This window comes from Rhea americana, unplaced genomic scaffold (genome assembly GCF_003343005.1).
Source record: "Rhea americana isolate MKP2758 unplaced genomic scaffold, rheAme1 scaffold_115, whole genome shotgun sequence".
Lineage (NCBI taxonomy): Eukaryota > Metazoa > Chordata > Aves > Rheiformes > Rheidae > Rhea > Rhea americana.
Genome location: NW_028185206.1, coordinates 2,475,062 through 2,489,868, shown reverse-complemented (window position 1 = coordinate 2,489,868; position 14,807 = coordinate 2,475,062). Strand labels below are relative to the sequence as shown.

Below are 14,807 nucleotides of genomic sequence, written 5' to 3'. Positions count from 1 at the left end.
AAAAAAAAAAAAAAAAAAAAAAAAAAAAAAAAAAAATTGTACCCTCGTAAGTACCAGTGAGTTCTGATTCTCATGAGTTTTCCTCATGTATGGATAAGCTGAGGCCAAACAGAAAAAGGAGGTGAGTGTTAGCTTCTGTACCAATGAGACACTAGTGTCTGCCTGCCTAACTTTGTCACACTTGTTGGGGATGCAGCACCTATCTTCTGCCTTTCAGTCGTGGCTGAAACTGGTGGCTCTCAAACATTAATGGTGCCTTGGTTGGCAGTTGGTGCTCATGGTGGCACTTCTTAACTCACACTTTCTTAGCAAGTAAGCAGTCTGCTCTTGCAACATCTTCTCGGTCCTACAGTGCTCACACAGTAAGATGCTTAAGTAGTTTCTATTGATATGACTGCTAATTTCTGCTTCAATTATGCCAGGGAAAACATGGCTCAACTCAAATTTTAGTTAGATTTTTGATTTGAATAACTTCCGTTAAATCTAGTTAAAACACAAAAAGCACGATTTATATGAAAGCTGTAAACTTAATTTTACAATAATCACGCACAATCAATGAGCTATTTGTGGGTTAGATGCAGATTTATACAAACTTTTGCATGCTCTATTATGATGCTGTATCTCTATGGTTTCTCTCTGCTTCAGAAGAAATGCAGGTTTTTATATCTTCCAATTGTTAATTCTTCCAGTTTCTCTTATGTAGGGTGTTTTTTTTTTCTTTTGTAATTGTTGAGTTCACTGAAACTTGATATGCAAAGAATTTATTAATTACTATCTTAACCATATTTGCATATGGTTTTCTGTTTCTGAGCTCTCTTTATCCTTCCTTTTTTTTTTTTTACTCTCATCTATTTTTAGCCCACTATAAGGAATACACAGCATGTGGGAAAGGATGAATTTGATATGTTTTCCAGTTTCAGAAGGTATTTTGGAAAGGTTTGGGTTTTGGAAAGGGTTTAGTTGCTTAAAGATGTAGATGTAACTTCTGAAGCCTCGTCAGGCACTTACGCACATCCCCATGACAATCCTGTGGAGCTGAAATCCGTGTGGGGCAGATCTATAACTCCTCTAAATATTGTTCCCCGCACTGTGATCTAAATATCATGGCAATGCCCTATCTGCTGACAAGAAGTAGTCTATCAGTTTGCAGAAGATACCGGGAACAGATTAGCAAACAAGTTAAATGCAAAATACCCTGTAAATATACCAGAATTCTCTGAATAAAAAAGCCGCTTTTGTGAAACTTTTCTTAAATCAGACCCCTATCCCAATGCAGTTTGACGTAAGTAATGTAAAATTCTTGCACTGCAGCTTTTAGCATTTTGATATTAAAAAGATACGTCTCTACATTTTATATCGAGGAACCTGGTTAGTAGTGCAGTGAATTGCAGCCTGCGTGACACTGGGCTTGTTTTGCACATGTCTTAGGAGCAATGTGTAGATCTCCAGAGGTTCGTACAATACACGTGAAAAATCACTGACTTAGCAAGTAGAAAATGCTGAGTGACCTTTAAAGGTAGAGTGTAATAGTAAAGACTTTACATTAATATGCTGCACACATTCAAGCAGTTACAGCACAGACAGTGTCACCCTTTGCATAATAAAAAGTATTTAATTCAGTATAACAGTTGACTGCTTCCTAATAGCTTTAACCAAGCTGCAAAGCAAACATTTCTTTAAGGGGAGCAAAACTGAAGTACAGGTGTAAAACAAGATTAATGCATTGAAAACAAAGTCACCTGTAGCTATTTGATTCAGTGCCTAAAAAATGCGTTTTTAGTCACTCTTCTCATGCTTTTTCTAAGTGAAGACTCTTTTGCTTGGTTTCTGAATTGAGCCTCTCATAAGACACTGAACTTCTGTGAAGTCTTCCTTTGAACGGGGAGAAAGCTCTGATAGTATCTGCACTCTTTTAGTTTTACTCTCTGTAGTCTGAACGCTTTCCAGGAGGTTGTTCCTGGTAAACAAATTCTACAGTGTTCTGAGCAAAATGAAAAGCCTGCAGTGTCCTCATCCTCTTTTGGGGAAGTCCTGGGGTGAAAGTACAGGGCATGTGGAGGGCAAAGCGTTGCAATAAGCCTGGGGAACGGAGCTGGCTACTTGGGGAGTGCTGGGTGGTACCAAACCGGACGACATGCCGTAGCCTGGGAAGCAGGTAAAAGTAGCTGGCTGTAGGTAGTGGTTTAGACCCAAGGTCAGTTTAGCTCAGGTGTCTGTATTTGGTAGTGGGTATAAGGAGGTGCCTGGGAAAAGTGAAAGAGCAAGACGTGCATACTAGGTTTTGTTCTCAAAAGCTCACTATTGTTTTCAGCTTGAGGTCTCCTGAAATGGATGTGGTTTCTATATATTTTGTAGATTTTTATTCCATGAGCTTGTTCACAATCTTTTTCAGCTTTTGGTTTCTACGACATTGTTTTGCAGGAACCTCTGTGTTTTGACCAGAAAACGTGTGAGGAACCATCTCCTGACTCCTAATATGTTCAATTGATGACCTCTGACTGTTGTTTTAAAAGAGGTGGTGAATTGCTCATTGATCTCTGCCTTTTCTAGGCCCATCGTGATTGGATGCATCCTGCCACTTACCTCTTGCCATCTTTTTTCTGTAGTTGAAAAATCCTAGCTTACTCAGTGGTCCCTTCCTATAATCCAAGAAAGTTATATAGAAAAGGCCTTCAGACCCTTTCCTTCCTCTGCTAACTTCTGTCTCTCTACAGGTCTCCCTGTAACTCCTGACAGCTAGAAATTATTTAAAATTCAAGCTGAAATTTCTTCTCTTCCAAACTTTTGCTAACATTAACTTATGCAGCTCTAGTTAAGATTTATTGAGATAAAACTCCTATTCCTTTGAGTCTCAATTTATTTTCCTAACACTTTAATTTAAAAATCTGTATTAGCATGTTGGAGGGGTGATGAGAAAAAAACACCAACATGATGCACAAAATAAACAGGTTGCACAAAAATAAATTAAAAACTCTGAACCTTTTTTAGCAGTCTTGTTGTGAAGACCAGCAATCTCTGTGCTATCTCTGTGTTGTCAGTGCATTGGCTTTTGCTAGGTAGCAAATTGATTTTAACTTCAGCTTTTTGTCTGCTACTGAGGAAAGTTACTGAAAAAAAGCTAAACAGAAATAATTTTGCCAGATTAATTAGTATAACCTGTAAAAAGCACTGAGGCTTGCTAAGTCCATGCCCACCTAGGAATTGCAGCAGTGCTTAAAAACAAGTGCTGACCATTAATTGCACCAGGCTGTTGGGCTGTTTGGCAATCTGTGACAGCAAGGCAGCTCACTGGGTAGAGTCAGGCTGCTAACTACATGAAAACTTGACTGTAGCATTGCAGCTTGACTCAGGCACCTCTTCTGCTCAGCTTGGAACCTGTCGGAGAAAGTTGCAAATCTCCAGACAATAGCTATCCATCATTATTGCCTCTCTTCCTCTCTCTCTCTCTTTTATTCCTTTCTGTTTTTGAAACTTGCTCCTTTACTAGTTAATATGTTTCTTAAAGTCTCTGGGGAAACAGCTGGGACAGCTGGGGCGCAGAATAGAACATTTTTGGCAGGCTATCATGGTCAAAGTGGATTCTGGTCAAAATGAGAGAACAGCCTGAGGCAGGACTCCTTTAGTAAAGAAGTGCAACAAAAATAGTGATAGTCCACACAGTTTTTTGAAAGTTGATGTTTAAACATCTAAGAGTATAAACACTACAGATTAGGGTATATGATGAACTGCTGAAAGGCATTTGGCTTTTTGTTTCCTGAGATTTAGATGAAGAAATGAGAGTGAAGCAAGCCTTATCGGGTACATTTTAAAGGTATTAGAAATGATCTTAGTCTTGGTATAAAATCCTTCATGACTGGGTGTGCTTTACAGGCATCCTGCAGAGGTTCGTACTTCATTCAATGTAGCTCAATATGCTTTCTTCCAGGCTGGTAGTCTAAAATGTCGTAACAGTTCTTAGGGTGTTTTGTGGTAGACCTCCTCCTTGCTGAGCCCAGTCAGCACAGCTGCAGGTGCTCAGCTGGCACAGAGGAGGACTGTAAGTTTTATGTGGCAGCCAGCAAAGGCTCATGCTGCAACATGCCTGATGTCCCTCTTGGAAGAGGGAAACCGCAAGACTGGGAAGTACTCATCATCTTCTTGACCATGCAGCCTTCTGCATTATCAGCTCTGCAAAAGTGTGCTCTGTACAAAGAGGAGTACAAAACTGGGACTCCTCTGAGCTCCCAGGTGCCCCCAAGCAGCCCTCATACAGCCCAGTTCCTTCCATTTGTTTCCAGTAAGTGTAGAAGAACTCGAATAGCATTTCTTTCTGCAGTGAGAGTGGCTGGGTTTGACTGACAGAGCTTGCAGGGATCCCCACATGTAAGCTCTGATTTCTCTGTCCTGGCTCACAGCCCTTTGTGAAAGGTCCCCAGATCCATTCCTGCTGATGTTTAACTTCTCTGTAAACTGGCCATTTTGGCTGACTCTTGCTCCCTGAAGGCTCAAGGTTGGGCATCCATCCCGTTTTTCCAAAGCTCCATGTTTCCAAGTCCCCTGTCACTGTGATCTGTTACATGGCATCTGTCCTTTCGGAGTTCCCAGTAACACCAAACGACCTTTGGCCAGTAAATTATCTGCTTTTATCATTTTTCCCTTGTTAGACCTTTTCAAAAAAAAAAAAAAAAAAAAAAAGGCACATGACCCTAAGTGTGAATGCTACAAGTGGTGTGGATTCACGTAGCTCTTTTGACTTGGACTGATCTGTTCCTTGGCCCAGTATCCTAGTACTCTTTCTCTCTGCTGAGACTCCACAGAGGTAAAGCCCAGCTCTTCCTAGTGAGAGCCAGGCTTTGCTATGCCTCAAGTCATGCTCTCTGGGAGGTAGACATCTTAAAAAAAAAAAAAAAAAAAAAAAAAAAAAAAGTTCTCCATATGATAACAATCAGTCTGCTAAAAGGCCCCAGGCAGTAACTCAGTTAAATTCAAAAGAAGATGCTTTTGTGCTTTCCTTTCATGGAGAAAAGAGAAGTATATTCTTCAGACTTGAGTGACTGAGTGCCTCTCTAAAAATCACTGTGATTGTCTGGGAACAGTTTTAAGTGGGCTCATAACTGGACTGGACATCAAATGCACCCACACTGCACTTCGGGTATGTTGGCAAACAACTTTCAGCAGGAGTTAGGTTAAAGCATCCTTTCAGGGGTGAATTGTGGCAGTGTTTTTTCCTTGCAACTACTGGCCCTCTGTTCTTATTAGGACATTCAGATAGCAGTGCTGATTGCAGGTATTTTGCATGTTTCAGATCTGGCTGATGTACTTGGCAGCTTATGCTGAAGTCAACAGGATCCCTGAGGTCTAAGTGTCCTGCTGCTGTTCAGTTCAGTGCTGGAACAGAAATTCAGCAGCTTGCTTCCTGTGCTACTTTAAAAGACTTAAACCACTGCAAGTGCCATGGGCACTTCGAAAACAATCTCCTCTCTCTCAGGAACAGGTAAAACCCCAGTGAGATGACCTGCATTGACCAGTGTCAATGCCTTGTGCGAGATCAGCCCAAAGGGCCAGGATGTTGTTAGGAGGCTTGAGTGGGGAGGGCTTGGATATCTGAGCAGCCTCACAATTACTATGTGAAATTCACTCAAAAGACAAAGGTGGCCTCTCTGGCTCCTCACCAAGAACTGTGGCCCGGAGAAGCAGGCTTGGACCACATGCATGATCCAACAGGCAGAGCAGTGGCACTGCAAGAGCCACTCTGGTTAGAGCTTAATTGGACTTAAAGCAATGTGTATGTGGCTTGTAAGAAACATTTGTACAGCTGGATTGGTTTAAGAGGATTGATGGTCTGATCAAGCATCAGCCTCTCCTGGTGGTGACAAACATGAGATCATCAGAGGTGGTRGCTAAAACCCTCTGAGGGAAGCAATTATGAAATTAGTTGACCTGGATGCAAGTTTCTTCTCTGTTCAGCTGAGGGAGGAGACTTAAGCAGGACTTTTATATCCTCTCCAATCTCGCTAATGCAGTTTGTAAAGCTCTGTGAACATTTGTCCAGTCCTTTTCTGAGCTCTTAGTTCTGGAGACATTATGTCTTCTGCAAGCTTTGAGTGAGTGGTAAATTGTCAGAAGAAAAGGGGAAAATTTTTCTTCCTCTACTTTCTCAATTAACTTTTCATCTCTTTTTCTCTGAGGAAGGTCTACAATAAAGCAGTAGTTTTAAAAGCCGGCTGTTATAACATTATCATTCTCTTTCTCTTTTTAGTATCTCTTGTTTGGGAGAAATACTATAAACTTAGCCTTAAGCTGTGATCTGGAGGCTCTGAGCTGTTTTAATTTTACACATCCTTGTCTGACTCTGGCAGCAGAGTAAGACTCTGCTGACTCTGACTCTGATTTTAGGTTCAGTTGTTTCCATACATGAATCTGTATCTTGAAACTTCATCAGCAGTGTTGAGCATTTGTGTGTTTCTGTGTTTCAGCACTTCTGAAAATCAAGTTTTCCCTTTCAGATGCCAAGGCAAAGGTCTTGCACTCTCAGTTCAGGCACCTAACTGATAAATGTTGCCCTRTATACTTATAATTTCTGCCTATTTTTGGATGATGCAACGGGTGTTCCGAACTAGAATCTTCATTGTGTTATGATAAAGCACAGGCAAATAAATAACCTGGGAGAATCTGTTTTCAGGGAAGCTCACTGCAGCAGATGGTTGCTAAGCTGTGAAGAGTAGGGCTGATGAGTGGAGGTGCAGTATCCCAGAAATATGTGGATCAGAAATTCCTGTCTGTTCAGCTGTCCATTTCATTTTCCATTTCATTCATCTGTGAATAGGATTTGGCTGCAACTAGATGTTTCACTGTCCCACTTCTTAACCTTATTTTGAGTAAGTTGAATTTTTGTCTAGCTCTGTGAGTTGCTGCTGACCAGACTGTCTCAGACTGAAAGACTACTCCTCTGTGCTGTAGATGCAGCTGTTCTTTTTCTAGCCGTTGTCACCTCCACTGCCTGTAAATGAATGTGGCCCTCTAAAAGCAGGAGAGAGAGTCTGTTTCCAATCTTGTTTCATCATGCTTCTGATGTTCGTATTTGTGCTAAAAACTCCTTGCTCTGTTTCATCACATTTTCCCCCAAATATTTGTGGGCAAGGTCCATCAGAATAGCTATTGGAGCCACAGTGATGGATAGTTAGGCTAGTGAATGATAAATATATCATGTAAGCTCTACTGTGGAGTTATTGCAAACATGTGCTGGACTAAATTCTGCAGAACTCTCTCAGAGCAGCAAGTTGGGAGACATAATGGGGGAAAAACGCCAGGAAGGCCTTGAGCAAAACAGTTCTAGGGCATGGGGCAAGATAGTTATTTATCAATATGCTCTTGGAAGAAAACTTAATTGATGGAGAACTGACCCTGGGGAAATGTGTAGCTCCACCTCTGATTAAAGAGTCTTGACTCTGTGTTCTTGTGAATTATGTGTCTGCTGCACTTTGAATTTGTGTCTGTAGTTGACGTTTATCCTAAGGTATTCGATGGAAGTGTATAGAAGTTATTATTGTCCTAAGGGGCAGAATGTTCCATCTGAATTTTTCTTTAAAGCATGTTTTTGTAGGCTAAAGCCTTTGCGAATATGAGCCATGAAATGACTTGACATACTGTAATAATTGGCTGCCTCAAACATTAGCTATGAATATAAAGTCACTGAAGAATTCATAGTTGATGATTTATTTCATCTGTCACTTTACACTGAAGAATTACAGGCATCATCTTGCCTAGGAAGAAACTTAATGCCTGATACCTGTTGCATGCAGTGTCTGCATTACTGTTCATTGGTGGTGTATACTTTATCTTGGAGAACTGGTTTGTCATCACCTGTTTAGACAGCTAATTTTAATGTTAGTCATGCAGCCTTTCTCTCTTCCAAGAAAGCAAACATTTTGTTTCAAGCTGCTTTCTACTGTCTCAATTGGAAGTGGTGGGTAAGTGCTGATGCCACCAGGGCTAGCATTGGCACTAAAATGGTGATATGGGGATGCTTGATCCGTCCACCTGTGCAGGAGGTCAGAGAAACAGAGTGGGTTTATTGCTCTGATTTAGCAGCAGTGATCAGGCAGGAGGCTGCCCCAGAGGCTGTGCCCTCACACAGTGCTGTTTACATATTTACATACCTTATTATCTCTTCCCATTTTTTTGGCTCTCCTTGTTGCAGCCCTTGCCCCTTCCTCTCCCTGTGCCAGTCTCCTCCCAAAGAAACAACCTGCCTCTTATTTACGCCCAATTTTGCAATATCCATACTCAAGTTTGGTATTTCAGATACTATCACAGAGGCATTTTCAGCCTTAAGTGATATTACTGATTTGGTAAACTAGGGCCAGCTGGCCTTGCCATGGGTAAACCTGCTAGAGACATGAGGGAGTTGAGTGCTCTAACGTCGCTGCTCAACCCTGACACACTTAACATTTGAAGACACAACAACAAGCTCTTTGAAAGTGCTCAGTGTTGGCCCATATTTTCTGTGTTCAGTCTTCGTGGAAATGGAGCTAAACGAACAGACAGCACTCTGAAAAATCCTACCTGGCAGCACACTTGAATGGATTTCATGTCCATGCTACTGTTACTTAATTGAAAGATAGATAAGCTTTGTTTATTTTGACTCTACAGGCAGAAGCACTTGTCTGGGATAATGATGTATTGACCCACTCCCATGCTGTTGGCAAGGCCAAATATGAATTTTTATTTGGCTTAGAAGAGGAAAAGCCTTCAGAAATGGGTAAGTACTATTTACTATTTTTGTGTATTAAAAATCTCTCCAGCCACTCCAGAGAAGAGTTGCAGAAGCTGCTTCTTCATGACCCCAGGAATGCTTGGTCCTGCTGCTACACTATCCTTTGTGGGCACACAGAGGAGGTGGTAAAACAAAGGAGCTCTGGTCTAGAGGAGAGCCTGGCCTCCTGCTTTGAGCATAGAAAATGACAGCTGTTCCCTCTCTTATGTCTTCACCTTGCATGCAGGTGAGGGTTTGGTGCTGGGACTCTGAACAGTTCTCTGCAGCTGAGTCATTTCTGCAATTGCACATGCCAAAACACAGCCAGTTCTGCCTGGTAGTCCTTCCAGGAATGCCCTAGGTCTTCAGCAAGCTGCTATACCTACAGCTAGAGAGATACAAGATTTTAATTTAGATATTCCAGGTGGTTGAACTTGAACTGTTCCCTCATCTGTATTTAGTAACAAGGAATCCAGATGCAGCTTGATCCTTTCTAATTGCAAACTTTCTAGGATGTCACTTCTAATTAAAGAAGATCTCCTTCTTACAACAGAAGGGCAGCACTTTGTACAGAAACCAGCTGTATAGGCTCTTCTACTTCAGTCATGGCAAAAAGGAAAAAAAAAAAAAAAAAAAAAAGAGCAGAACTTAAGTCTGGAAGGTAAGTAGACAGTTTCTCCCAGGATTTTCTAGAGTTAGGCCTTCCACTTGGGAAATCCTAATTGTGGAGTGGGAGAAACAACAAAACCTCACAAATCTCCGTGCTTAGGAATTCTAAAAGAATTTTACAAATCGCCACTAARCGTGTCAGATTATTCATGAATCATGATGACCTCATTTGTTGTTTGGAGAAACACAATGTGAGAGCACTGTCAGCAGGCATTAGTACATTTCCGGAGATTTGCATTAAATGAAGTATGCTGTGTCCAATAAATCCAAGTGAATCCATTGTTACTGCTAACGAAAACAGTTATCAAATGTGATGGGTACTCYGAGCTGCATGAGTACTGAGTGTTGGCATAAAGGGCAGCAAAGTGTAAGCCATTATATCTTGACTTACATACTCTTTCATACTTTTTCTGTATTGCTTCTTGCCTTGTTTCCAAGTCTCCTGTCCCTTTATTAATTAGAAGCTACCATTAGGGGCTAGCAGGAGTGAAATGGGAGTGGTTTCAAGGGAGAGTTTCCCATATACAACAGTGTTTAACATACAACGTTTGCCAATTGTACGTGAAAACTGCACCTTCATTAAATAAATCTGCTGCAAAGGAGCTTTTTCTATACTGTTGTGTCCACAGGACCTAATGATTGCAGTTAAGTGCCGAAAAGTGCCTCAGAAATGATCCCTTGCCTTGCAACAGGTCAGCCCTTCTCTTCATCCTGAATCACAGACATTTAGATGCAGGAGGGACTGAAGCAGTTACCTCATCCTGTGACCATGCTGGGATGTGGCAATGACCTGCCAAAATCGTATTGCTCCTGCTGATTGTTTTGCCTAGCCTACRGTGGATAAGAGTACCAAGGCATGTTTTTCTCCCCTTCCAAAACTCAGATTCCCTGTTCATGACATTGCACCTACCCAAACTGGTTTCTCTTTAACACAAACAAACGCATCCTCCTCCTCCAGGAAGATGTTTGACTAAAATGGATAAACCAAGGTGTTACTGTGCCTTCTACTTGTTTTCTTCAAATAAGCAATCTTATCTGCTTACCAACTTTAGATGAGTGAAGATGGGACAGAGAAGCACAAACCCAGGTCCCTGTGCAACTCCTGGTTTCCTTTGATCTAACATATGTTGAATATGTCATAACATGTCTCTGGGGGAACAGAGACTGTTTTGGGGGAAGCAGCTATGTCTGAAGGGTTGTCTGTCCTTTTCAGTATTAGAAAAATCCAAATAAACCTGTTAATTTCAAAGGTAAAAGGTGTGCTTTTCACAGATCAAAGTATGAATGATTTCAAGCAAATGAGTGACAAGGGCAGGGCAAGGGATGCACTGGTGTTTAAACTTACTAAAGGTAGTAGCTTGTCACTGTGGGCAGTAGAGCCTGAATTTTAATTTATCTAACCGAAAGCAGGTTTCACCTGGGCGTTGGCTGGACTCAGAAAGTTGGAACATAATACTTAAGCTGCAAAACGGCTTAATCACTTCTGCCTCCAAATTCATCCTTTCTCTTTCTGATGCAACCATAATACTGAAGCCTTCTTGGATGCTGTTAAGAGTATACATCTTTTAACTAGGCAGTGAAAGACTTGCATCTTACAACTTAATTCACAAAGAAGGATGTGTAATTGGGGATGATCGTGGCAAACAGCTCTGTTTGCTTAGGTCTTCCTCTAGAACACAGCAAATTTGCTTAATAGGCTGTGGTGCTTATTTTTACCTTCCAAATTTAAACTGGTGGTCATTTTCATGGGTGAGAGGAGAAGAAAAATCAAGTTAGATGCTTGTAGAAGAGATGTTTCACTGATAAGATTCAGATGTACATGATAATGTTTGTTGTATTAAAAATAAGTAATTTGTCCTCATTCTTCCTCTCTGTTGCACTCAGTTTATTGTAATGTTTTGTTTTTATTTGGTATATTTTTTGATCCCTGATGGCTTTGGTACACATGTGCCCTTGTTCTTTAGTGTGCAGTTCCTGCCTGGCTTCCTTCCTTTCTCTCCTTCAGCAGAAAAAGATACTGCTATCACTCATCCCCTGCTCTGGGGAGRTAGATAGGTGTATTCCTTTGTGCAGAAGTAGGACCAGGCCCAGGGACTCCAAAAGCAGCCAGGTCCTGCAGAAGGGACCAACAGTCACGTCTCCCTGCAGCCCTTTCCTCGGACTGCTCTGTGCCCTGGGCTTTGCTGCACCATGCTGCTGCTTGACCATGCGTCAACACACAGCCTGCATGCGTTCATGAGTGAAGACTCAGCCTTCTGCCTTCCAGCAAAAGAAAATATTTTTAAAAAAATTGAACTAAGCTGGATTGTACAAGTTGTCTTCTCAGCCTCATAACATAAAGGGCGCTTGTTTATATAGGTCTGGAAACATACCCTGCTCTGGAAATGGCCATGGAAACAGTGATCCCATTGAATAGCCTCATTTCTTAGACTTGGGCATACCACAGGCTAGCACTGTTTTATGACTTTATAGTTAATACATTTAAATATTGAATAAAAGTCTTGACAAAATCAGTCAATCTGAAAAATTCTTCCTAGGGATTTGAGAGACAAGGAGGAAACCCTACGATTCTATGAAAATGATTACTTAAACAAACATAGAAGTCAAGTCCTCTTAGATTAGGAAAGAAATACAAGTTAGYTGTTAAGAAACTATCGTTTTGAGATTCATGGACAGTGTTTTGCCTGATGCCTCTGTGATGAGAAAGTTTTCATCTTTTCTGTTTAACACAAGGATTAATCTCATATCATACACACAGACACACAGACACAGAGTACAAATAGTCTCTGTTGCCATGTAAATCTGGTCTTTCCCAACAGCTGCTGAAAGAAAATTGTTTTTGAATTCCTGGAGAAACAAATAGCTTTGGAAAGCCTGTCACTTGTTGTTTTGTGTATAGTGAGGTGTCATGAGGCAACTGAGCTCATTTAACAGCTTGATTCTGCCAAAAGGGATGGTGATGGTCCCAGCTGCATACGTCTCTGACTGTCTCATGCTAGTTCTTGTGCTCATTTGTTTTCCTAGCAAGCTCAAGCCAGCAAGAAAACGAGTTAAAAAAAAAGTCTATTTTTTTCTGGCAGTCTGTGCAGCATCACCTCTGTGAGGGGTCAAACACTGCCAAAGCTGACATGTGGAAGAGAGTGTAGTACATACTTTAATCCACGCAACGTACACATTCCTGGACCTGAGTCATGGAAAGGATTGTGTTTGCTGTAGAATTTCTTTAATTCGTGTCAAGAGCTAGGGAAGCAAACAATACCTGGGTTTTGTGCCAAAAAGCACAGCCTTTTTGTGATCCTATACTGCTGATCTAAATATCTGTAAGCAAATTACTCCAGTCATTTTATATAAAAAGTGAGTATTACTAACTCTTTAAGTTGTCCTTGCTCTCCTGCCTTGCTTTTGTTCTCTGCATCACTTTGTGAATCTGCTCTTGCGTATTCACTTCTGCTGCATTGTGTCTGCATTGCATGAAGGTTGCACTTTCCTGATCTTCACTTGGAAAATTTCCTATAGACCAGATTACCTCAAAAGTTGCAGTTTTCAGATTAGCCTAGACTGCTAACTGAAGTGTTTTCCAGCATTTTAACGATGTTGCTTTCCATTTTGATACACTGCTCTGTGTCATATTTTCATCTCTTGGTCTTTCCATCTCCAGGTAGTCAAGGAAATCTGGGCTCCCTGGTCTTTCAATTTCCTCTGCAGCTTTCCTTTCCTGAAAAGATGCAAAGCTTCATTTCCTAACGGTTAAAGAAGTGCCTGATTTTTGGTTCATTTTGCTTAATTAGAGAAGATGGAGCCTGTATGTAGAATGTGTACGTGAATATATAAGAATGTATAAGATTATGTCCTGCCACAGTTAAACAGGAAGGGATATATGATTCAAATCTGGAAAGCTAAAATCTGTGAGGCCCATGCACACAATTAATATTCCATTATTTTATTGTGTGTATTTTAATTAATCAGTTTTTTTACTGTTGCTGATATCCCATTGCAATTTCTGGCATACTGAAGAGCAGCAAAGGTTTTAGATGTTAGTGTGGAATTATTACATTTTCTCATAATAATGCCTGATGTTTGCTGCTTCTGGTTAGTAATGATGGAAAGAGAATGAGAAAGGCTGAAGAACATACCGAGAGCAGTAGGAGGTAACTTTTTAAGTGTATGTCTCAAGTAAGAGAAATGAACATACATACTGTCACATGGAACAGAAGAGAGCTGCTGTAGTTAAATGTACTTTTCCAGCTGCGTTTGAGTAGTTTAAAAAGCAATCTTCTCTCAGGCTGTCATGTTAACTGACTGAACTGAGTGCTCCTCTCTCATTTCCATGCAGCATAAAAGAAATGATTTTAAACTACTGCTGGGATGCTCTGAGGAGCAGCTAATGCTTAAAGTACTCGAACTTTAGTCAGAAGAGCACATCTGATGTGTCTACTATTTGATGTGTGAAGGTTATGAAGGACAGGTTGCACTGAGCATTGAATCCTGACTGCAGGAGGTGAAGCCGTGTTGCTACTTCTGCCTTTGAATTTTTGTCCCGTTACTGGGGGCTGCGTGGTGGTGGGGTGTGCTCTGGAGCTGCCAAGTGTGCTTTGATGGACATGTGGCTTTCTAGGCCCTGAGAAAGAAAAACTAAAAGGGCAGGAGGCATTATACAAAGTCCATTGCTCTGTAGAAGGAAACTGGATGTCTCACAACCAGCACTTGAAGACAGGATAGTTCAAGATATTGTAACCTATAGCTGCAGGGAGAGATTACCACACCCTCATCTCTGTAAACAAGAGCTGTTTGAAGGCCAAGGGCTTAGCAGAAATAATAGTTTTAAAATGGTCTGCTTGTTATTGTTTCTTAAAGGTGCAGAWTTAAGCACACACAAGTTAGGAAGTGCTGGATTGAGGACAGCAAGTATCTCCCCATGCATGGGTGGTCAGCGGAAGCTGAGGGCCACACTCACAAGAGAGTGCACAATTATTTGGGTACCTGGTGATGCAGGTAGCTCAGTCATGGTGTCTGGCCTTGCTCAGATGCTCTGAGCAAATGTAGTGCAGACTGAACTCAGCTGAAGTTGGCAGCGCTCAGAAGTGCTTTCCAGGAGGCCATCAGGCCCTTCCTCTTGGGCAGACAGAAAACAAAGAATCCAGGTCAGTGGACACAGAAGGAGAGGGCTCAGGCAACTGACTTGACTGGCCATATCTGGGTACAGGAACTTTCTTCACCATAGGCTCCTCTCTTCTCCTTTCCTTCAGCCGCTTCAGCTTCTGCGACAAGATAGGCAGCACATGCTGAAGGCTTGATTTGTCTCTAAAGCTTTCTGAAGGAAAAGCAGCATACTCTCCTGCTGCTAGTGATAGCCTGACAATGAATGTGTAAAAGGAGGCTTAATTAGAATTTTATGGGCAGATGC

General features: G+C 41.4%; 1 protein-coding gene across 6 annotated transcripts in view; it reads left to right on the top strand.

Moving 5' to 3' along the window:
• PSD3 (pleckstrin and Sec7 domain containing 3) overlaps positions 1-14,807 on the top strand; it is a 119,550-nt gene that overhangs the window by 4,341 nt on the left and 100,402 nt on the right. For all 6 annotated transcript variants that reach the window (XM_085317738.1, XM_085317724.1, XM_085317748.1 and 3 more), the window contains one exon: positions 8,632-8,740. In XM_085317738.1, coding sequence (XP_085173864.1) covers positions 8,632-8,740 — 109 coding nt within the window. The remainder of the gene's footprint in view (positions 1-8,631; positions 8,741-14,807) is intronic.